This window comes from Pleurodeles waltl, chromosome 6 (assembly GCF_031143425.1).
Source record: "Pleurodeles waltl isolate 20211129_DDA chromosome 6, aPleWal1.hap1.20221129, whole genome shotgun sequence".
Taxonomy (NCBI): Eukaryota; Metazoa; Chordata; class Amphibia; order Caudata; family Salamandridae; genus Pleurodeles; species Pleurodeles waltl.
In genome coordinates, this window is record NC_090445.1 from 1,695,968,726 (window position 1) to 1,695,994,016 (window position 25,291).

At 42.2% G+C, this 25,291-nt stretch overlaps 1 protein-coding gene across 2 annotated transcripts in view; it reads left to right on the forward strand.

Moving 5' to 3' along the window:
• Nucleotides 1-25,291, forward strand: part of RALGPS1 (Ral GEF with PH domain and SH3 binding motif 1) — a 1,336,836-nt gene that overhangs the window by 387,578 nt on the left and 923,967 nt on the right. For both annotated transcript variants that reach the window (XM_069241780.1, XM_069241778.1), the window contains exon 6: nt 18,443-18,526. In XM_069241780.1, coding sequence (XP_069097881.1) covers nt 18,443-18,526 — 84 coding nt within the window. The remainder of the gene's footprint in view (nt 1-18,442; nt 18,527-25,291) is intronic.

The following is a 25,291-nucleotide window of genomic DNA, read 5'->3' on the forward strand; positions in this document are numbered from 1 at the left end:
AAAACAATAATAAACACAGTTTCTTGATAAAAGGTTTTTAGCTCCCGTTACTGGTGGGGGCTGCGATGCTCCTCCGCCCTAATGGAGAAGCTGCCCCTGTGAAGCAGTCCCAGCAGGCAGACCCTTCCTGTTTGGCCCACTTTGTGGCGTGGAGTTGAACTCAACATGAGGTTGTCTGTGGGCTGCCTGCTTCTGACATCAAAGGTAAATATGCCTTTGAGTGAAGAGCTCACTGATTGGCTAGTCCTACGTCTGTGTTAGTGTGGGCACACCTCAGGAAGGAAAGCATATGACGCCCAAACACTAGAGCACAGGTGTATGCTGAATAACTTACGTGCAATGAAGTATAACAGCGCACCTTACGACTCTTGTTTCAGGAAGGTACATCTGAATAACTTAACTCGCCTTACGTCTCTTGTCTTAGGAAGGTACATATGAATAACTTAGTGCGCCTTACGCCTCTTGTGTAAGAAAGGTACATCTGAATAACTTAGCTCGCCTTACGTCTCTTGTGTAAGAAAGGTACATCTGAATAATTTAGCGCGCCTTACGTCTCTTGTGTAAGAAAGGTACATCTGAATAACTTAGCTCGCCTTACGTCTCTTGTGTAAGAAAGGTACATCTGAATAACTTAGCGCGCCTTACGTCTCTTGTGTAAGAAAGGTACATCTGAATAATTTAGCGCGCCTTACGTCTCTTGTCTTAGGAAGGTACATCTGAACAACTTAGTGCGCCTTACGTCTCTTGTGTAAGAAAGGTACATCTGAATAACTTAGCGCATCTTACGTCTCTTGTCTTAGGAAGGTACATCTGAATAACTTAGTGCACTTTACGTCCTTGTCTTAGGAAGGTACATCTGAATAACTTAGCGCACTTTACGTCCTTGTCTTAGGAAGGTAGATCTGAATAACTTAGCTCGCCTTACGTCTCTTGTCTTAGGAAGGTAGATCTGAATAACTTAGCTCGCCTTATGTCTCTTGTCTTAGGAAGGTACATCTGAATAACTTAGCTCGCCTTACATCTCTTGTCTTAGGAAGGTACATCTGAATAATTTAGCGCGCCTTACGTCTCTTGTGTAACAAAGGTACATCTGAATAACGCAAGCGTGCCTTACGTCTCTTGTCCTAGGAAGGTACATCTGAATAACTTAGCGCGCCTTATGTCTCTTGTCTTAGGAAGGTACATCTGAATAATTTAGCGCGCCTTATGTCTCTTGTGTAAGAAAGGTACATCTGAATAACTCAGCGCGCCTTACGCCTCTTGTGTAAGAAAGGTACATCTGAATAACTCAGCGCGCCTTACGTCTCTTGTGTATGAAAGGTACATCTGACTAACTTAGCTCGCCTTACGTCTCTTGTGTAAGAAAGGTGCGTCTGACTAACTTAGCTCGCCTTACGTCTCTTGTGTAAGAAAGGTGCATCTGAATAATTTAGCGCGCCTTACGTCTCTTGTGTAAGAAAGGTGCGTCTGACTAACTTAGCTCGCCTTACGTCTCTTGTGTAAGAAAGGTGCGTCTGAATAACTTAGCTCGCCTTACGTCTCTTGTGTAAGAAAGGTACATCTGAATAACTTAGCTCGCCTTACGTCTCTTGTGTAAGAAAGGTGCGTCTGAATAACTTAGCTCGCCTTACGTCTCTTGTGTAAGAAAGGTGCGTCTGACTAACTTAGCTCGCCTTACGTCTCTTGTGTAAGAAAGGTACATCTGAATAACTTAGCTCGCCTTACGTCTCTTGTGTAAGAAAGGTGCGTCTGACTAACTTAGCTCGCCTTACGTCTCTTGTGTAAGAAAGGTACATCTGAATAATTTAGCGCGCCTTACGTCCCTGGTCTTAGGAAGGTACATCTGAACAACTCAGCGCACCTTACGCCTCTTGTTTAAGAAAGGTACATCTGAATAACTCAGTGCGCCTTACGTCTCTTGTGTAAGAAAGGTACATCTGACTAACTTAGCTCGCCTTACGTCTCTTGTGTAAGAAAGGTGGGTCTGACTAACTTAGCTCACCTTACGTCTCTTGTCTTAGGAAGGTACATCTGAATAACTCAGTGCGCCTTACGCCTCTTGTGTAAGAAAGGTACATCTGACTAACTTAGCTCGCCTTACGTCTCTTGTGTAAGAAAGGTGCGTCTGACTAACTTAGCTCACCTTACGTCTCTTGTCTTAGGAAGGTACATCTGAATAACTCAGCGTGCCTTACGCCTCTTGTCTTAGGAAGGTACATCTGAATAACTCAGTGCGCCTTACGCCTCTTGTCTTAGGAAGGTACATCTGAATAACTCAGTGCGCCTTACGCCTCTTGTCTTAGGAAGGTACATCTGAATAACTCAGTGCGCCTTACGCCTCTTGTCTTAGGAAGGTACATCTGAATAACTCAGTGCGCCTTACGTCTCTTGTGTAAGAAAGGTACATCTGACTAACTTAGCTCGCCTTACGTCTCTTGTGTAAGAAAGGTGGGTCTGACTAACTTAGCTCGCCTTACGTCTCTTGTCTTAGGAAGGTGCGTCTGACTAACTTAGCTCGCCTTACGTCTCTTGTCTTAGAAAGGTACATCTGAACAACTCAGCGCGCCTTATGTCTCTTGTCTTAGGAAGGTACATCTGAATAACTTAGCTCGCCTTACATCTCTTGTCTTAGGAAGGTACATCTGAATAATTTAGCGCGCCTTACGTCTCTTGTGTAACAAAGGTACATCTGAATAATGCAAGCGTGCCTTACGTCTCTTGTCCTAGGAAGGTACATCTGAATAACTTAGCGCGCCTTATGTCTCTTGTGTAAGAAAGGTACATCTGAATAACTCAGCGCGCCTTACGCCTCTTGTGTAAGAAAGGTACATCTGAATAACTTAGCTCGCCTTACGCCTCTTGTGTAAGAAAGGTACATCTGAATAATTTAGTGCGCCTTACGTCTCTTGTGTAAGAAAGGTGCGTCTGAATAATTTAGCGCGCCTTACGTCTCTTGTGTAAGCAAGGTACATCTGTATAACTCAGCGCGCCTTACGTCTCTTGTGTAAGAAAGGTACATCTGAATAACTTAGTGCGCCTTACATCTCTTGTGTAAGAAAGGTACATCTGAATAACTCACTGCGCCTTATGTCTCTTGTCTTAGGAAGGTACATATGAATAACTTAGCTCGCCTTACGTCTCTTGTGTAAGAAAGGTACATCTGAATAACTTAGCGCGCCTTACGCCTCTTGTGTAAGAAAGGTGCGTCTGACTAACTTAGCTCACCTTACGTCTCTTGTCTTAGGAAGGTACATCTGACTAACTTAGCGCGCCTTACGCCTCTTGTGTAAGAAAGGTGCGTCTGACTAACTTAGCTCACCTTACGTCTCTTGTCTTAGGAAGGTACATCTGAATAACTTAGCTCGCCTTACATCTCTTGTCTTAGGAAGGTACATCTGACTAACTCAGCGCGCCTTACGCCTCTTGTCTTAGGAAGGTACATCTGACTAACTTAGCGCGCCTTACGCCTCTTGTGTAAGAAAGGTGCGTCTGACTAACTTAGCTCACCTTACGTCTCTTGTGTAAGAAAGGTACATCTGAATAATTTAGCGCGCCTTACGTCTCTTGTTTAAGAAAGGTACATCTGAATAACTTAGTTCGCCTTACGTCTCTTGTCTTAGGAAGGTACATCTGAATAACTCAGCGCACCTTACGCCTCTTGTCTTAGGAAGGTACATCTGAATAACTCAGCGTGCCTTACGCCTCTTGTCTTAGGAAGGTACAGCTGACTAACTTAGCTCGCCTTACGTCTCTTGTCTTAGGAAGGTACATCTGAATAACTCAGTGCGCCTTACGCCTCTTGTGTAAGAAAGGTACATCGGAATAACTCAGCGCACCTTACGTCTCTTGTGTAAGAACGGTACATATAAATAACTTAGCTCGCCTTACGTCTCTTGTCTTAGGAAGGTACATCTGAATAACTTAGCGCACTTTACGTCCTTGTCTTAGGAAGGTACATCTGTGTGCGCTGTACATTATTTACAGCATTGGATGTGTCATTCATGTTTATACATCTGTGTGATGTGTGATCATTTCAAGGTTTGTGCTGGGCAGGTCTTACACTACTTGATTTGCTGTGGAGTGAATATTTTGAGGCCGGTAATCCCTCCCCCTTTTCACCCATCAGGGCCACCCACAGTCAGAGGCGTTTGCACTCAGTCTTTATTGCAACATTGTTTCCACTGTATTAACTTCCGTCCCCGAGGCACTGACAAGCTGCCATGTCCCACCTTCACCCATCTGCTCCAGTCCTGAGCCTGGAGAAAAGGCAGTTAATTGGGTGACTACACTTCCCACAACAAAAAATAATAAATCTAATTTACTTTAAAAAAAACACTATTGTTGGTTAAGTGAAGAAACATGGGACGTTTTTGTAACCGCAGGCTCGCCACTGAAATGATGTACAAGGCTATAAGCTTGCAGATGTCTGCATTATTTTCAACAAGAAATGAGTGGAAAAAAGAAGGCTGCTTGAATTTTTCTGTGTGTTGGGGTTTTTTATGTGGAAGGAAGGAAGCGGGAGTTCTCGGCTATTAGATGAATTTTCCTTTCCTTGGCTAACTTTCCACACAAACCTTCCGGTGCAACACTGCATATTCCGTGACTGATATATTCGAGCCTCGGGAACTATATTTTCAGTAAAAAATAAAGTCATGAAAAACAGTTTTGCCTCTCGTACCCAGTGCCCAAGCATCTCAGATGTGTTCCGATTACCTGTTTCTTGTTCTTGGTGCTTTCTGCGGGTTAATGCACGGCTGAATGCCCAAAAGATTGGACATTTCTACCCCCAGCTCTGGCAATGCTGGATGTTCCTGATAGCTCCTCACGTCTGATTCAAGGTGATATATGCCTGGATTTTTCTGGCTGTGGAAAAGGATCAGCCCTGGAGAGCTGCCCCACATACAAAGATCTGGGGCCAGATGTACAACCATCTCCTTTTGCGACTAGGAAATTTACTTAGGTGTCACAGACACATTTAACGATTCCCAATGGGGTCGCAGTTTACCTGCCTCATCAATATTGATAACGCAGTAGCAATTTGCGACCCCTTGAAAATGGGCGGTAACACAGGGATGATGGCCTGCTGGGATCAGCAGACCACCATGTCTGTGTTTGCTTTTAAATACAGGAACTTTTTTTTTTAATGCAGCCCGTTTTCCTTAAACTCAAACGGGATGCTTTTCAAAAAGAAAAATGAAACATTTCTATTTAATTTTTTAAGGGTAGGCTTTGGACCCTGGGACCACTGCATGCGCTTAAAAAACATTTTTTCTACCATTGACAAAGGGGAGGGGTCCCCTGGGAACCTCTTTCCTGTTTGCTTCTGGCTTTCCACCTTCTTGAATAAGGCAGTAAAGTGCAATTGCTTTGTGACTGCATTACAACCCCCTGCGACTCGCTATTAGCTAGGGAAGCCGTTGGCACGCCTCTTCCTAATAGCAACTCGCAAACCCTATTTTGAAAGTTGGTAATAGGTTACAGACTCACAAAATACGGTTTGTACATGCCAGAGGCCGTTTTAGTGGACACACATAGTAGCATCTCCTCCGAAGTGGCAGAGGGGCGTTGCCCCCCTGGCTTTGCCAGCAGATGAAAAATGGAACAATAGCTTGCTATCCTTTTATTTTTCTTCTTTTTTCATCTGCAGCTCAGCCAGCAGCGTGTACAGGGAGGGGTGGGGCTGGACCATGGGATGTGGGAGGGGGGAAGGATGGGAAAGTGCACTAAGTGCGCATGCGTGTTTGGACGGGCGTCTGAGGCTGGCCAAACACACATGCGCACTTAGGTTTCTCCAACCTGGCTGTGTACACAGCCGGGTTGGAGAAACAACACAGACCCCAGGGTTGTGTCTGAGCGCCAGTCTGAGCTGCTCAGACCAATCCTTTGACATTTGCGGCAGCCACCGCTGGACGCAAACAGGCTGAATCTCTGTTTGCTACCACTAGAAACGGTCATACATCTGGCCCCCGTTCTGTCCGTCAGAAGCGTTAGAGCAAATTTACTGATGAAGGAGGAACTCCTGCCAACTTTATATGGTCACTTATTCTCCACTTATGGCAAACCATACTCTTGAACATGCAAGTCTATTTCAGTTCCGTTGCACACAATCAAACTATTCGAAAAAGGCAACGAGTTCCAAGTTCAACCATTTTGGAATGTAATGACTTTCTGGACTGTCACCAGCTGACGGGTACAGAGTTAGTCATCATATCCATCCTAGATGACCTGCCACAAGCTATGGATCATGGGAACACGGTTGCCTTCTTCCTTTCAAACTTCTAGACAGATTCTGATACTGTTAACCACTAATTGTGTGACTTGGTACATTTTCAACGTGGTGTTAGTCTGCCCTGGAGGATCATTCATACTGTATACCATGTTTCTTCCCACATTTTAAGTCCTCCTTTCCTTTTATCCTCAAAACCCCAAGCCCCCTCCCCCACATTTGTGCAGAGCTGATGTACTCAGCCAGTACTTTCTTTCAATGCCTGCCATAGCTATTGCTATTTTGTCTCTCTGCTTGTGGCAGATCACTACTGGGCTGTCATTGGGCATAGGTTTGTTTGGTCCATTTCAGCTCACACAGACACCCATGCCCCACTCTGTACGGGTGGTGGGGTCTGTTGCGGCAGCATCTTTCTTTACCATGTGGCATAACTGGAACGCATGGGTTGTGCAAACCCATTCCAAAATGGCAGATGAATTACAAACTCTGAATATTTTAGTTAAGGTGTTAGGTGCTAAACAAAGGTGGTTCTACAGTAGGTGTGGGTGAAAAATTCTGCTCCGCTGCTTCTTTCTGCCGCTCGAGTAGATTTTCTACTTGAGTGGGAGCTTCGTCAGTGTAAACAGTTGTGACCTACCGCATTGAGAAATCTCACCGGGAGGCATCCTAGCACCCGAACATCATGCTAGGGGATGCAAATTCTCACTCATGCTTGCCAACCTAATGTTGGCAAGCTACACACTAGAAAAAACTCTGCCCACAGCGGTTGATAGAGCTTTGCTCAAGCTCTGTGCTCCAAGCAGAACTTGGAGTGGGCAAAGCTCTGCGTACTCCAGCAACGTAGCAGAATTTTTCACCCACACCTAGTGTCAAGTCCTTTTTGTGCAGGCAGGGCACCTTCCATTCAGTTACAAGTGGGGATGTGCACAGCTCAACCCCCCCCCCCTCCTACCAGTTGATGGCCAATCCAGGCGCACCTAATCCCTCTACAGTGTGGCTGTCTGGGAGGAATAAACAAAGTTCCAACTACTCACTACACCCAATCATGTGACACAGGGACAGGCTGCAGGCATCAAATAGTTTGTGCAGTTAAGTACCAATTTTCTAAGAGTGACATTTTAAAACTGTAATTTAAAATCCGACTTTACCATTAAAGAGGATTTTTAATTATAATTTCTCAGATACCAAACATAAAATATTCACCTGTTCTCCATCAAACGTTAGCACGTATTAAGTGTAATAAGGCAACCCAATGTTGTCCTACAGGAGAAGTACGCCTCACAGTAGTGAACAACAAATTTAGGAGTTTTTCACTACCAGGTCATGCAAAACTTAAAAATACATGTCCAACTTTTAAATACACTGCATCCTGCGCTCTGGGATGTGTATATATATATCTAGCTGTGTATATAAATGTGTACCTTAGAGGTGGCATATATGTATTAAAAAGGGAGGTTTGGGCCTTGCAACAGGTTTATTTTTCCAGGTCGAAATGGTAGTATAAAACTGCACACTCAGCCTTCAATGGCAGGCCAGAGACAGGTTTTGAAGGGCTACCTAAGTGGTTGGCACACTAGGTGCTGCAGGCCCTCAAGTATCATTTAATTTGCAGGCCCTGGGTACATGTAGTATTTCTTAATCATGAACTTACAGGTAGATTAACTGTACCAACTGTGCGTAAGCCAATTTTACCATGCTTAAATGAGAGAGCGCACAAGTACTTTAGTACTGTTTATCAGCGGTAAAGTGCATAGAGTCCAAAGGCCAACAGTAACAAGATCAGCAAAAAAACAAAAAGGAGGAAGGCAAAAAATTTGGAGGAAGACCGCCCTAAGACTGACGGGTCTAATAGTTGTATATTAACTAAGCCCAGTTTGGAGGGATGATGTCCAAGAGGCTGAAGCCGTCGATGTTCAACCAGGAGCACCTCCAGACCTACGCTCCTGCTCTGGTGACTGGATATTCTCATGGGTGGTAAGTTCCGCTATACAAGTCAACATAACCTAACGTAACATACCGCAGACTGTTGGGTTCAGTAATCAGTGAGCGCATTGGAGCTACAATTGTTGCTGAATTGTCCCAATCATCTGTCTGCAAATGGACCTGCTACTCCATTACTGTTCTCCCCCTTGCCCCCCATTCATATAATGAACAGAATACTACCTGGAAGAGTAACATGGGTACAATATCCATCAGAGGCTTAGCAAAACTTTAGGGGGGTCCCCCACTGACCCAGTCAGAAGCTTTCAGGCCAAGGGCCAGTGCACAGTGCTCCTCAATGGACGGTGTGTGACGGTGTGCTGCTGAGGGGGGCCCCCAGAGGGTGGGGCTTGTGGAGGCCAATATCACGCCACTGATACCCTTGTCTCTGAAAGGTCATCTCTCACCGCACTGGTGCTTCATAGTATTCGTGAGCTGAATTTTGGAACTTTTCATTGATTTAGTGCGTGAAATCTCTCTCCACAATTACTCCAAAGCGCACTTCTGTGATAAATGTCTTTTGAAATCTAGATTTGCACCACTTCAGCTGAGTGAAGAAAAGAGCTCTTGGAAGTACGGGTGAGTCTGCAGTGGGAGAGAGCTGCAAGATGATGACCTCACATATTCCAGATGTTGATACAGGTGGAATTAATTCACTTCTGATCCTGAAAAACTAATCTGCGAAGAAATGTGATGCTTAGAGCTGGGAGGGTTTACCTCAGGCTCTTGTCATAGCAGTTACATTGTAGCTTACGTGTGATCGTTTGGATATCCTGCCCCGTCTTGAGATCCGATGAGTTCAGCATATCCACCGCTGATTGCTTTACATTGGTCTTTGATTGTAATTATCATTGAATAAGCCTGTATGTTCTCAGAGTATTCCTTTTACAGCTGAGTGGGAAGTCTAGGTGCGGAGTGATGATAAGCACAAAAGGATCTGGATTTTAGATACAACAGAGCATGAAATATCTTAGCTGATCACAATGATTAGGGGAGACATGACTATCGTTTACTCCACTCAACGACATGGTATTTGTAAATCATATCCCACACATGCCCCCACAAAATGAATTAAGAATTTATTTTTGGGTGGCATGGTTTCCACCTGTTGTCCGAAGTATGGTTGTACAAATTTCAGTGCTTCACAACTTTGCAAATTATTTTTTAAATCTTTGACTGTTGGAGTCTGCGACAAAAGGAAGTGGAAGGGACCCTGCAACACAGCAGAAAATATTCTACTGCCACTAGGGCAGTGAGAGAGTTACTGCTGCTTGACCTCTACACAAGTCTCTTCCCAAGTCCCGACTCCCCAAGCCACTGCATTCGCTGCTGGTCAAAGTTCAGTGGCTTGCAGTGGAGTGTACGCGGCTACTTTCCAGCAGCGGTTGTGTTTTCTTGTGGCCAATCAGGACTGCACAGAGTTGCAGCATGGAAATCTTCAAGTAAGACGCCACCTGTAGCCTGAAGTCCCATCCATCTTGTAGGAGGTGATGGAAGAAGGAAGCCAGGTGCAGGGCTTAGGCTTGGCAAACCTCAACCTTACCTGGGGTGAAGTTTGGAACTGTGATCCGTCTTCACAAAAATGGAATGTTTCCTGAGTTTTTCTGACCTTGTAGGTGAACTTGTCATTTTCCCGACAGTAATCTCTAGAATATTACTACTGAAAACGATTACTGTGATTTTACAGAGAATTCACCAAAGTAAGAGATTCAATGATATAGCCAACGCAATCCAACTGGTGGATTCCATGGTGGGAACATGGGACGCATTTTCATGTTTTCCAGTTCCCTATTCTGGGAAGAGGTCACATGTCAAGTGCGGCTGAGGCCCATTCTAAATGAGACTGCCCGGCCGTTCAGCCCTATGACGTCCAAGTCAAAAGCACTTCTTTGGTAGGCACTTTCGACCAAGGCTGAGCGGGCTCGGGAGTGTGCTAGTAGGGCAGAGACAAACCGTGAACATTACGAAAGAGCTAGAAAAACCTGATAGGTAAACTTAAACCACAGGAAGAAGAAGGGGGATGGAAAGACTCCATTAGATGTTGAGCAAAATACAAGAAACTCTCCTTTAAGGTTCTCCTTTACCTCCTTGAAATAGTTCTCTGACATGTAGAAAATATGGATTTCCAAAGCATCTCTCTTTTATTTCTAATTCCCGCCGTGCCTTTAAATGACTTCGACATCTCAAGCGTTTCAGAGAGTTGTCACCCATTCTAAAGCGCTATGAACCAGATCAATTTAGATCTTACCTTGTAAACCTAGTTACCATAATCAATATTTTTAAATATTCAGAATTATGCGGACAGGTTTATGCCTTTGTTCTTGTGCTCTTTTTTGGACATGACGTAATTGTGATATTTGCTTCTTTCAGCTGAAGCTTTGCTTTTGGTTCTAAAACTAAAGGGAGATGTTTAGGGTATAAGGCAGATAATGTTGTGGGCCAGTAAGACCTGGTGCTCCTTCGATGCCTACAGATACCCATGTAATTGAAACCTAATTGATAAGATCAAATTGTCCAGTGCTGTAGGTGTTCAGCCTGATCCACAACATTTTGATTTCGGGGTGAAATTCTGAACCACATAAATTCATAAATTACTCCTTTTTCTATATTGTTGCTATGTTTTTCATTTCCATCACCACTTTTTATTGTATATACTATATGGTCGCATAAGCACAGCAAGTGTTAAATGTGTGTTGTAGCTACCAAGTATATGTGGCGTGCCAAGGCTTTTATGATTTATTCCATTGCTTCAGTGTTTCTATATTGCTACATTATTTTTTGTGCCAAATTTGGAATGATTAATAATAGCACCTTCTGGCCAAAGTAAAGTTCTGTGTTGTAATTTGCATAATTCGGCATCCATTTATAAAAATGAATGAATGTGCCCAAGTAAGACATTGAAATGTGTTAAGCAAGTTATGGTTTTTCAGACTCCTGATTAAACACAATAAAAATTTCCATCCATTAAAAAGTGCTCTGCAGCCAGATCTATATCAATATGTGCAAACGGAGGTCGGTTCCATAACTTGTTAATGTCCTGAATGAGCAGTGCTGTCGATGTACAGTAGGAATTACCTAACTTTTCAGCAGTGGAAAGAGCCCGTAGGCGTATATGAGGCTACCAGACCTGTTGGTTTACTTACAGAAAAACTCATACTTTTTCACTGTCATTAATCAAACTTTGTGTTTTTCTATAGATCGTATAATGTAGGTATGGCTGTTATGAACAGGAAACTAACTACCCTCTTTCATTAACTTTCTCATTCTTCAATCGCATTAAAACCACATTAAACTAAGAGAACTAGAGGTGAATTCACAAATGGCCAAGCTAGTCAATAATATTATGTGGGTGTAATATTCCTTAATCTAAATGACATTTTCACAAGTTTTATGGATATGCAATTAACACCAAGTGGCCCATCAATCAATGATGTGCCAAAATCCATTCTTCCTACCTGTCTCACCACCTTAGTGCTTTCAGATGACCCTAGATGATACAGATCCAGTAATCATTGTGGTAAGGTTTGCTCCTGAAAAGTAGGTGTTGAAACATAAGATCTAGAGCCTTATGTTCGTACATATGATTTACTGATTCATTATTTGCAATAAATAACAATCACAAATATCACATTGGTGAATAATTTGTTCAAAAAGTTTATTTTCTCAAATAGCGGTTTCTTCGGAAGCGCAATTCCAATTAGCGATTCTATATTTGCAATTTGGAAGTTGTCATAGATAGAGAATTGCTAATTCCTAATGTTGAACAGACCTAAAATGCGTGAACCAGGATTTGAGTAACTTGTCTCTCATTGCTTGGGTAGAACATTGAAGGCCACATCTTTGTGGAGCGGGAGCGTGTTGGAGAGATGCTACGATGTCCAGTGGAAAGGCAAGGATGATGAAGGGTGCAAAAAAAAAAATAAGTTTTCTGATGCGCAATTAGATATTTTGGTAGAAGAATATGTATCAAACAATTATAACACTTTTTGGGAAAACATTTTTAAGTGTGCAGACGCAGCCACAAAGAACATTTGACTGTCAGTTGAAGAAATAATTATGTTGGTGTAACCAAGTGCACCATTGGTGAAAACCACAAGCGCTGATATGATTTCAGGTCGCGCACAAAAGAGAAGCTTGCACAAAGCATATTGAATGCTCAGTGTACGAGGGGTGGTTCTTCATCTGTCCCCCTCTGCAAATCTAATGGGGGACATGACAGTAAGCTTTTGAACCAGAAACAGTGTCAGTAGTAACAGACATGGACACATCACATTTTCAAACATCAAACATGGGTTGGAAAGCTACCTTGTGGCTGTCTTCTATTTTAAAAAATATGCACTTTATTGGGTGGTTTTTTATCATAAAGTTTATTCACTTTATGAGACACATGTTTTGAACATAAATATAGATTATCATTTCCAGGAGTCATTAACAATATCTACAAATGAGAAATTCAAATCTCATAATGGAATGTTAAAGCTATCATTTGTAAAAAAAAAAAAAAAAAAGACCTATTTTTAGGCGTGGGCAGAATTTTGAATTCTGCCTGTGGAATCGGAAGAATTTTGGTAATTCCTCATTACTCTTGTAACTTGTAATTAGTGATAAATTAAAATTCCGTTGCTCCACCTGTGGAATTAAAAATTATGTAGTGGTTTCTAAAGTTTAGAAACCACTGCACACACCACTCATTGTCCCTGCATAATCTGAGGGATTAAAATGTTCAATTACTGCAGAAAGTGCAGTGGCACTGAGCGGCACTTGGCCTCGCTAGGGGAAGTGCATCCTCCTGTCCATGTTTGAATGCGAGGGTGCATTGTGCGCTAAGACGGTGCCAAATACAGACTCCTCCCTATCACTCAATCTGGCAGAATGAAACGCCACACATTCCGCCTACCGTTTCTTTTTTGGATTTTCTACAAAGTCTAATACTCAAAAAGGTAGACAAAAATAAAAATTACTCTCAAAACAGATGATTCTGTCTATTTTTGGATGCACAACACCGCACAATGGGTCATGTAGTTTTATATATACAAGTCAAACATAACATATAATTTCCACCACGACTAAAAAGATGTGTGTCATTTCTTACTAGAAAACACTTCTGACCTAGAGAGTGTTCAACATGAAGATGTCAATGTTGAAATATTGATGATGAAGTGATGGGTGAAACATCTGCTGTATAACATCTCAGGTAGCAATTTAGAGCAGAAGAACCATCAGAAATGCCAGATGAATCCCATGGACGTAGAAGATCTGCAGTACGTCCAACTACACAGATAATTAGAAATATTACTCCTTCAATAAGACGCATGATGCGAAGCAGATTGTTGTGAAATAGCAGAACTAATGTAAGACCAAGGCTTGCAATGTCTCTTAGTTTAGAAACAGAATTGCAATCTGCTCGAGTATTTCAAAACATTGAGAAATCTATGCTACAAGTAGAACAACAGAAAGTAAAGGAAATGCATTATTTTGGGGGAAACTTAAGTGCCATTGGTGAAACCATGACATCTGGGTTCATACACATTCATCAGTCACATGAGGCTATGTGTACTGAAATCAGTGCATTAAAAGAGGTTGAAGTCACAGTATTTGGAATAATCAATGCTGATAGATGTGATGACCATCGTCAGCTTAAACATTTAACTAATACACTGCAGGGCTTTGGTAGATCTGTAGATTACCTTGCGCTGCTATAAGTCTCCTATCTCAAAGGTCCCTGAATTTACAAGTGGAGCTAGAACATTTTAGTGGAGATGTTGATAAAAGCCTAGAAAAATGCAGTAATGTGTTTGATGAAATAGAAAATAGACATGTAAGAAGTACCGAGGGAGGTGTACTTCAAGAAAGTGAAGAGACTTCAAGCCACAACAGTTTCTCTGTGTCAGAGCGAGGTGCTCTAAGACGCAGTTCTACACAAACCTAAATCTATATGCAAATAATACACTGATACCTAGTAACTGAGTTACAGGAATGAAAGCAAAAAAATAGCAAGACACTAGAGCTATAAATATTCTTGTATTACCTCTTTATTTATTTTGTATGTACAATTTCAACAGAAAAATAATATCTGTACAAAATTTGATTATAGTTACATTTTAATTTACAAAATGTTACTTGAAAAGAAAATATAACTCTGTTATTCAATTTCCTGTGGAAAAGCAGAAAGAAATATTGCTTACAAATTTAAAATGATACTTACTTTATCGAAGTCAAAAATGTCAATATTAACAAAACTTACTATAAAAGAGGTTGTGAGTGATTTGTGCTCTAAGATTCCTTCCATCAGTGGCTTTGTTGCCATCTGCTTCTTGATGCTGTGGATGAGGAAGAGTCATTTCATCATCATCACTGTTGTACTCTGACATCTCCATAGGAAGGCCTCTATGTATTGCTACATCATGCAATATAGCACAGCAAACAACAATTTTACATGAAACGTTTGGTGCATATTGCAGTGGTCACCCACTCTTACATAGCCATCGGAAACATTCTTACAGGAGTCCCAATGTCCCCACTATAATGGACCCGCTCTGTCGGTGTGTTATAGTGCATCTTCGTTGCCTGGGTAAATGAGGATCTAGGTAGGGTATCATAGTCTATTAGTAAAGAACATATGCGTGGTCACTTAAGAGCAACAATATAAGAAACTCTGTACATACGATATAAAATATGAATTTATATACATGTTAATAAAAGTAAATCTTATTTCACGCCCAAAAGAAAGTCATCTCCAAGCTGTCCTGTAGCCAGACTGGTGAACAGACCACATTGGAAGAATATATATGGATCATGGGTACTGCCTGGATAATGTGCTACAGTGTCAGTTATTATGCACTCACTATAACACACTAGCTGGATATTTAAGGGGCGGTAATTTTTCCCTTTTTGGTATAAAATGCAGATCTGGATGGTGTACAAATTGCTATGTGTCATTCCATCAGTGCAGCCCACGACCTGAGGGAATTGTGCTACTCTGAAAAATGATGTGTGGAATACATTAACTGGTGTATGAGGAAACACAATGTTAGAATTGATTTTTGGCAACATGGCTTCAAGAAAAATTCTGCAACTCGGAGATAGTACGCTCAGTGAAATACCTCCTGCCTCAGCCACAATGGCTTGGTTACTCCTTAATGCCAAAGATGCAAAGAGCACAGCACTTCAGTGTGCGAGGGAATTATCTGGGATCTACTTCGGTCTCTTTCTAATAAAGAGTGCATTTCATTAAGAGAATCTAAAATGACACGACTAGTAAGCCTGTACTTTTTTTTTTTCTAAATCTCCTCCTCGTTTTGGTGAAAGAGTTGCCTGTTCCTTCTCCTCTGCTGCCATAATGTACAGCCACCTCACAACAGCACTCACCACAGCCATTCTGAGAAGAAATGAAGCATTCTGGGCCTCTCTTTATAGTTTGCACGTCGTCAACGCCTGCATCCACTTGGTGATAAATTGTGAGTGCAAAAAAACTCCTTTTGCAACTAGTTGCAAATTGTGAATGCTTTGAAGATGCAAATACTGAATTTCTAAATAGTTTTTGGGATAACCTCTTTGCAAGCCAAAAAATATCGCCCTCGCAAACATGCGATTCTGTAAACATTTAGGGCCTCATTACGAGTTCGGTGGATGGGGTAACCCATCTGCTGAACTTCTGACGGGGAGGTTGCCGCCATAATGGTTACCTCCCTGCCAGGCCCATTGCGACTTTCCCACTGGGCTGACGGGCGAAATCAAGGTTTCTGCCCGTCAGCCCAGCAGGAAAGTGGCAGCAACATTGTTGCCAGCTCGTAATCGGCAATGCTGCTGCTGCAGGGTGCACCAGCACCGTTGCAAAGCTCACTGTCCGCACAGCAGACAATGAGCATTGTGAGGGTGCTGGGCAGGGGGACCGCTGCACTGCCCATGCAGAGTGCATGGGCAGTGCAGGGGCCCCCCTTTGGCTCCCTGCACCTGTTCTCTGCCAGCCTTTTCATGGAGGTGATGAACTTGAATAATCCGTAACAGTTTGTTTTAAAGATTGTTTTCTTTTTAATGTATTTTTTTTATGTGGTTGATATGTGAGAGTCTATTACATACATTTTGCAGAGAAATTATGTTTGTTTCATGCAACATTCATATAAAAGTTTCTTTTAGATCACAATAGGACTTCACTTATAGGATTATTTTCAGTAATATTAGTGAGCTGCTGCTGTGTTACAATATTGAAAACATAGATCAGTATCCTTGAATATTAGATGTAAACATTTAGAATTTGGACAACTGGTCCCGTGCACTGTCAGTGACCTGGCAAAAGAGGGCACTAAAGAGCTGAAATTGGATCATAAATTCAAACCTGTCCTGAACAGGGGCCCCCTAAAATAAGTGTCTTTACGTGTCGCTCCAGTGTTTTTAGACGGAAAATAACATGGGAGTGGCAGTATAGTAGCTGGTGTAGCCAACCTTGGAAGGCTGTAAGGGTATGAGAACTATACATCCTCTGATATCACAATTTCCATGTTGTTTTGTGAGTTCTGTTGAAGGTTTAGGGGAGGTATCCTTTTCTCCCTTCACCACTCCTGTGGCTTCATCCTCTTTCTGATTGCATTGCTCCTACAGCACATGCCACCGAGTGACAGCCGAGGCTGTGTATAGGGCAAGGCAGAAGTCTTTACAGCCACTGTATCTGCCTGTAGCCTCCCAAACTCTTACACTCCTGCAGAGTGGCAGGGTAGAGGACAAAGTGGGTCATGGTGACGGTCGAACCGCCGCAGTCGTGGTGGTCCAAACGCCACATTATAACGGTGGGGAGCCACCACGGTCCCACCGCCGACACCGTCAGGCTGCTGCCAGCCTGCAGCCTGGTGGTTCCAGCAGTTGTAATCCGCCAGGCCAGTGCTGCAAGTAGCACTGCCCTGGGGATTACGAGTCCCCATCCACCACCTGTCCATAGCGGTTCAAACCACCATCGAAAGGCTGGTGGAATGGAATGGAGCCCCATGGCGCATTCCACTGTCTGAATTACAGGCAGAGGAATGCATGACGGATGCTGCTGCACCCAATGCATCACCACCTTGCCGCCGGCTCCATTAGAAGCCGGCTGCAATGTGAAAGCCCTGTTCCCCGCTGGGCCAGCGGGCGGAACTCTGTTTCCGCTTGCCGGTCCAGCGGGGATTTCAAATTAGGGCCGGCGGGTTTCAGGCCACCTGTGTGGCCTGATGACTCTGCCGTCCGCCAATGTCATAATGAGGGCCAAAGTGTAGCTCTGAGTGCCACTGAATGACAGGGACAGTGAAAGCCATAGAAAGAGGCAAGGGAAAACCTCCACTGGTGTCCTGGAAACACGTTTCCAGCAAAGCCCTACAGATCCATCAAGAAGCCGAGAGGCAGGAGTGGAAGATGTAATCTAACATTCCAGGGAGCTCCCTAAATTTTAGTGTCCTAATAAAGTATACACAGATTCTAACATAGTGCCAATTAGGAAAGCTAATTGCAGTCCTATGTTTAGGCTACATGCAAAAATAGATGTGTTCAAATTAAATAGTTTTGCACAAAATATAGATTGGCACTCATAAATGGATTTACTTACATTAATATTTATGCCTGTTTGGTGTCTCTGTGTCTGCTTGTAGATCTACTGACACTGGTGGGGTTCTGGTTACTCACAATCTTCTTCAAGCACTTTACCACCCTGAATATTCTATAATTTAAAATGCAAATACACTTTTGCGATATAGGCATAGAGGACCACCATATACATTTACCCACATGAAACGTTAGCGCGTGTGAGCCATGGAAATATGTGTCAGCACAGACTTGCATGAGACATTGTGAAATCCTTGTTTCCATGGTGGATAAACATTTACTCCAAACATAGAAGAAACCTCATGGCAGTAAATATCAGGCTACTTTTCTGAACAAGGCCAGGAGGTTTATCACGACCATTAGATTGATGAGTGCTTTGAGCCATCCTCCTTTGTAGAGTTCCCTCACCTTCGGCAGCTTCATCTCTCCCATAGGCACAGCTACCCATTTCAGGAGTTCAAAAAATCTCAATTGGGGAGAAACTGTGCTGGTGTCCTTATCAGGTTATCTAAATTAATGTGAACATTTGTGTCTCAGTTATTTTCAGTTCTGCTCATCAGTTTGTACAAAGGGCTTGAAGTTTCCTTTTGTGATAAACACCATGAGAGGTCTATAACTCTGCATGAAAGAAGTTTTAGAACTCAGATTGACTTTTGCCTTGTGTTTGTTTAGGAACTTACAAGCTGTGGTTGGAACAGGAAGGAAAAACACAGCCTTGCTCCTAATGTTGTTGCCTTTACAAGAAGGTTCAACCAGGTAAGAGACAACTTGATGTTTGTTTTTCTTTTTTATTAAATTAATTGGCAATCATAATACTAACCAGTAGTCAATTGATGGTAATAAGAAGGATATTTATAGGAAATCTTGATCAGATTTAATTTGTAAGTAATGGTTGTACTGATAAGTGGCATATGGAGTAAAGAAATTTGTGTTGCACTAAATGTGAAATTATTCAGTAATAGCAGGGATGTAAAAACGTATATGAATACTTCCCAGATTATTTTATGCTATCGTCGGTATCCTGTAGTCAGTGACACCCAGTAGTCTAATGCTTGTGCTTTAGTAAATTTCCTCTGATAGAAAATCCATGTTTCCTGGCCCTTTCTTAATAAATTCATATAGTACAGCTGGAAATTTCTTGCCCCCAAACATTATAGGACTAGTAGCTACATTAGCTATTTCCCTATCATTGAACAGATCACATTAAATAACTATATACATACATACACACACACAAGCACACACATATATATATATATATATTTTTTTTTCTTCAAATAATTACACCAACGCCCACTTCAAAGAGTTTACAAGCACTTTATTCCTTTGATAAAATCTCCGGAAGCTCACTCTCATCCCCAACGAATCTCAGCTCCATTAAGCCTTGATCACAGATACGAAGTCCTTTTGGTTTCACCAAACCCACATGTATGTAAAGGCAAACTACCGCGTTCTCCTGTAGTCTCTCAATCAGGCGGTGTTTTTTAAATGTGCGAATGAAGTTTTAAAAATCTTTCATTCTTAACTGCAGTAATTAATCACAAATCAAAGTTCATCTTGACCATCCTGCAGTTACTTAATTGCCATTCAGCTGTTTCAATGCGCATTTTATCAATCTAGCTCCTCTAAGCCCACTCAGACTTTTAAATATCTTTAAGTGCCTCTTTGGAGTGCCTCAAACCCTCATGAAGCAGTAAGAGAGAATGGATATGTTCTCCTCGCCTACCAATCCCACCTTCATCCACATTCAATATTAGAATCAATCTTTTTTCAACCAACGAGGGCGGGTGGGTCAGGCTCCCATGTCTACACACCATCAGCATCTGCGTTGTTTATGGGGGTCCCAGAACCTAGCAGGGCGGTCTTTTTTTCCTCACATTTCATATTGTGTTTTTACACAATGTCCTTTAAAATAAGTTTAAAGAAATACAAAAGTTATTTGACAAAATGTAATGGAGGGAGAAGGGTTGGTTTTATCTTAGGTTTTTAGGACAGATTTTCTCTCAAGTGATTACCCTCTATTATGAAGTTTTTACACATTGTAGTGTAGAATACAAGCCTAAGCTAAGCTATCACTGTGCCCAAGCGACTAACTAAAATAGACCCACGACAAACTCATGCCTTTTCCATGCGCTGCTTATACCCTTTTATATTACATTATTTAGGCAATTTAAAATTATAGCATTTACAACATCACTTATGACATTGCAAATCACATCATTTGTAAGAACACAGTGGATGGTACTTTGGCAAGATATAGTTAATGTACTGTGACTACTGAGTTCAATCCACCATGAATGGAGGTGCACAAGTTATAATAATTTGAAGGTGTTGCGTAAATTCTAATTTTAAGGTATACATATAACATTGGAATTTCTACATTTTGCGTAGCTTATTTCGATTGTGTTGAGAGAATAAACAATATTATAGTAATTTGAAGATGATGCTCAAATCATAAATTTAAGGTATAACTATAAATTTAGAATTTCTAATCCTTGTGTAGTTTGTTTGGTTTGTATCGAAATAATAAATAAAGTTTTCCTAACTATAACAAAGGTTTAACCTTAGTTTTTTTTTTTGAATTTTAATATTTTCAAATGATAGAGTCCTCTGTTGTTAAATGGAGATTTGTTAAGTGTAGTGTTGTACAGTAGAGTGGAGGAGAATGACGTAGTGTTTAGTGTCATGGAGCAGCGTAGCGTACAGTGGACTACAAATTCATAGAGTGCAGAGGCATGTTGCATAGTACAGTGGTGAGGAGTTCACAAAAGTGGACAGGCTTAGTGTAGAAATGAGTAAAGTGTCATAAATTGTAATGACATCTTGTACAGTACAGTGGAGTTGTGTGCCATAGTGTTGGAAATTCTCGTAGAATGGAGTAGAGTGTTGTACAGTGGAATGAAGAGACATAGTGTGGTGTGGAGGGTTTTACACTGGAGTGTAGGGGCATAGAGTGGAGTATAGGGTTGTACAGAAAGAGTATAGAGTGGAGTACAGTGTGGTATAGTGGCACAGAGTGTAGTAGAGTTTTGTAGAGTGGAGTTGCATAAAGTTGAGTACATTCTGTAGAGTTCAGCGCTGTACAGTACCATACAATGGTAGAGTGGAGTGGCATAGAGAGAAGTGGCGTAGAGTGGTGTAGAGTGGATTTGCATACAGTGGCATTGAGTGGAGTGTGGTGTACAATGGAGTAGCGTACAGTGGAATTTCTTAGAGTGGAGTAGAATTGAGTGGAGTGGTGTAGAGTGGATTTGCATAGAGTGCAGTGGCATAGAGTGGAGTGTGGTGTACAATGGAGTGGCATGGAATTGCTTAGAGTGGAGTAGAATCTAGTGAAGTGGCATGGAGTGAGGTACAGAATAGTGGTGTACTGTGGAATAGGGTGGAGTGGAGTACAGTGGATTGAAATACAGTGTAGTGGTGTACAGAGGAGTAGCCTAGACTGGAATGGCGTAGAATATAGTGGCATACAGTGGAGTGGCAAAGAGTGGATTAGCATACATTGGAGTGGGCTAAGATAGAGTGGAGTGTTGTAGAGTGGAGCAGGGTAGGCTGTAGTGTCATACAGTGTAATAGCCTAGAGTGGAGTGACATGGAGTGGAGTGGCTAGAGTGGAATAGCATAGAGTGGAATGGCAAGGACTGGAGTACCTCACGGTGGAGTGGTGTAGAGAGGAGTGTCATATATAGTGGATTCACATATGGTGGAGTGCCGAAGAGTTGAGTATCATACAGTGGAAGAGAGTAGAGTGGGGTGGGATACAGTTGAGTGGCATAGAGGTTTACAGTGTAACAGCATTCATTGGAGTGTCATAGAGTGGAGTGGTGTATACTGGAATGGTGTAGAGTGGAGTGGCACTCAGTGGAATAGCATACAGTGGGGTACAGTACACTGGAGTGGCACAGAGTGGAATTGCGTAGTGTAGTGTCGTAGAGGGGAGTTGTGTACAGTGGACTAGCATAGACTGGAGTCTCATAGAATGGAGTGGTGTAGAGTGTAGGTGCAGAGTGGAGTGGCATAGAGTGGAGTAGGGTAGAGTACAGTGGCGTAGGGTGGAGTGGCGTAGACTGGAGTGGCATAGAATGGAATGGTGTAGACTGGAATAGCATATAGTGGAGTGACATGCAGTGTAGTAGTGTACAGTAAAATAGCATATAGAAGAGTGGCATACAGTGGATTGGGGTAGTGTGTACTTGTGTACAGTGAAATAGAGTATGGTGTAGTGGGGTGCAATGGCGTAGCATTGACTGGAGTGGCATAGACTGGAGTGGTATAGAGTGGAAAAATGTAGAATGGAGTGGGGTCGATTGGAGTGGTGCACAGTGAAATAGTGTACAGTGGAGTGGCGTAGAGTGAGTGGCATAGAGTGGAATAGTGTAAAGTGGAGTGGCGTACAGTAGAGCTGTATACAGTGAAATAGTGTAAAGAGGAGTGGTGTAGAGTGGATTGGCATGCAGTGCAGTAGCATAGAGTGGAGTGTGGTAGAGTGGTATGGCATACAGTGGAATTGCGTAGAGTAGAATCGAGTGGAGTGGTGTGGATTAGGTACAGAGTAGTAGTGTACAATGGAATAACAAGGAGTGGCATAGATTGCTGTAGAATGGCGTACAGTGGAGTGGCATACAGTGCAGTGGTGCATGGTGGATGTAAATACAGTGTAGTGGTGTATAGCCTAGACTGGAATGGTGTAGAGTGCACAGTGGATTGAAATACAGTGTAGTGGTGTATAGCCTAGACTGGAATGGTGTAGAGTGTAGTGGCATACAGTGGAGTGGCAAAGAGTGGAATAACATACATTGGAGTGGAGTAAGGTAGAATGGAATACTGTAGACTGGAGTGTTGTAGAGTGGAGCGGGGTAGACTGCAGTGGCATACAGTGTAATAGTGTAGAGTGGAGTGGCTAGAGTGGAATAGCATTGAGTGGAATAGCACAGACTGGACTGCCGCAGAGTGGAGTGGCATAGTGTAGTGAAAAATATGAGGGGTCTCGTAGAGGGCTGCAGGGGGAGACCCAGGGCACCTGTAGCCCAGATGGCTCCCCACATGCACCCATACCTTCTTTAAGTGGCAATAGGAAAGGCAAAATATTTATAAGTTTTTATATATTTTTTTAAAAAATGTATGGAGTACTATGTTACTACCTCAGGACTACTGCGGTACCAAACTAAATAAAAACAAAACTATGCTGCAAAATTAAAAATACACCATGGTACCCTATATTTTACAAATTTAGAGTACTACAGTATATTTTCTATTATTAACATATTTAATCCTTTAAAAAATCTGAGCACCGCAGTAATATCTACAAATTACCGCAGTACTTAAAAACTTTTAAAAAAATATGCAGTTCTTCCTAAACTGCTGTAAAAATATCTAGAGAATTATAAATATATTTCTCTACATGCTAACACTTAAATAAAGTAGCAACAGGTAGGAAACAACAATAAAACCTACTTCTTAGTTCTAAGACCCTGACGCGGAATGCAGCGAAACGCAAAATGCAAACAAAATGTGCTGAAAATGACATAGCTGCCTTTACATTTGATAAACACAGCTGCCTTTACATTTGATAAACACAGCTGCCTTTACATTTGGTAAACACGGCTGTCTTTACATTTGGTAAACACGGCCATTAACCAATCACACTCGGCTTTATCTTGAGCATGTACTGTGGTATGCTGCAAATTTACCACTGTATACCACGAGACAATATATAAGTATTTTCAATATTATAACTTTGACACTTCTTACCCTAGTCACACATACTACTAAAAATAAACATTTACACCAAATAATGTATTTTCCTGCCACATTACATCTACATTTGTTAGCACACTTTCACGCTACATCTGTTTCAATTACCATGCTCCACTGTATGCCACTACACTCTATGCCACTCTTCTCCATCCCACAACACTCAATGCTATTACACTCTATGCCTCTCCACTCTGTCATTCCACTCTGTGCTAATCCATTGTATGCTACCCCACTCTACACCACTTTACGCCACTTCACTCTACTCAACTCAACTCGTCTGGACTCCACTCCACACCACCACACTGAATGCTATTACAATCTATGCCTCTCCATTTAATGACACTCCAGTGTGCACAATACACTGTATGCCCTTCACCTTAATGCTACTCCACTGTACGCAACTCCACTCTCCAACACTACAGTTTAAGCTATTCCACTCCATGCCACTCTACTGTATGCCACTTCAATGTGCACCACTGCACTGTACCCTATTGCTTTGCATGCCACTGCACTTTACACCACTCCACTGTACGCTATTCCACACTATTTCAATCCACTGTAAGCTATTACATTGTACATCACTCCATTCTACGTCACTAGACGCTACGCCACTCCACTCTATGCCAATGCACTCTACCGCAGTGCACTTTATGCTATTCCACTGTACAACATTTACTCAATGCCACTGTACTGTACGCTAGTCCACTATATGCTACTCCACTCTCCATCACTACACTGGATGTCACATTGAACGTTATTCCACTCTACACCACTCCAATGTATGCTACTCTACTGGATGCCACTCCGCCGTACATCACTCAAGTCTACACCACTACACTCTGTGCTATCCCACTGTATACCCCTGCACTCTAGAACACTCCAGGTTTATGTAGTGTTGAATGTGTTAATGCACCGGGCTGGGTTAGCTGGGGTGGTGACCTGACAAACGCTGTCAGGTCTGAGTGTTCGGGTGGTATGTATGTATTTGACTTGTAGCACAATAAAGCTACCAAAGAAAATAGCTATGTACCAACACCTCTCCTCCCATCTTACCTTTCTGGCACCACTGAGACAGTCATGCTGTAGTTACTGTTAGCACCCTCCCCATCAATGCAAATGTGGTTCCTGCCTCCCTGACCACCCTGCGGCATTTGACGCCATAGATCATAACATCCTATTTAATATTCCCTTCTCTTGCAAGAACATCTCAATATGTTTGCCTGTTTCTTCTCCTACTGCCAGTAATATGTGCTGCTTGAGTCCTGTAAATCCCATATGTTCCCTTCCCTTATGTAGGTCTAGCTCTTGGCTCTGTGTCAGCCTCATCATCATCAACCTTTTACATGGAACTCCTTGGTATGCCCTTGATATCTCTCTCCACCTGTGCGCTGATGATACACAACGTCACCTAAAAGCGAGATCCACAGCGGCTGTTCAACCATTACAATGCTGCATGCAAACCATTCATTCATGCACGACCTATGTCTATTGCAAATTAAACGGGGCAAAAATTAAATTCATCTCAATCAATGGTGAAAAATCCATCAACAGATTGAATCCTGGCTAACCTCTTTACAACTTGACCTCTTTTTCCCCTTATGAAAAAGGAAAATCCCTGGGTGTTATTAATATAGCAGTTTTAGTGCATTTAACATCAAAAATATTGTCGAGGATCCAAGTTGTTTTTTCAGATAGCAAGCATTTTCAATTTCAGATATGAACGTCTGAAGTATTCTTCGGTCATGCTCAGATGGATACAATTAA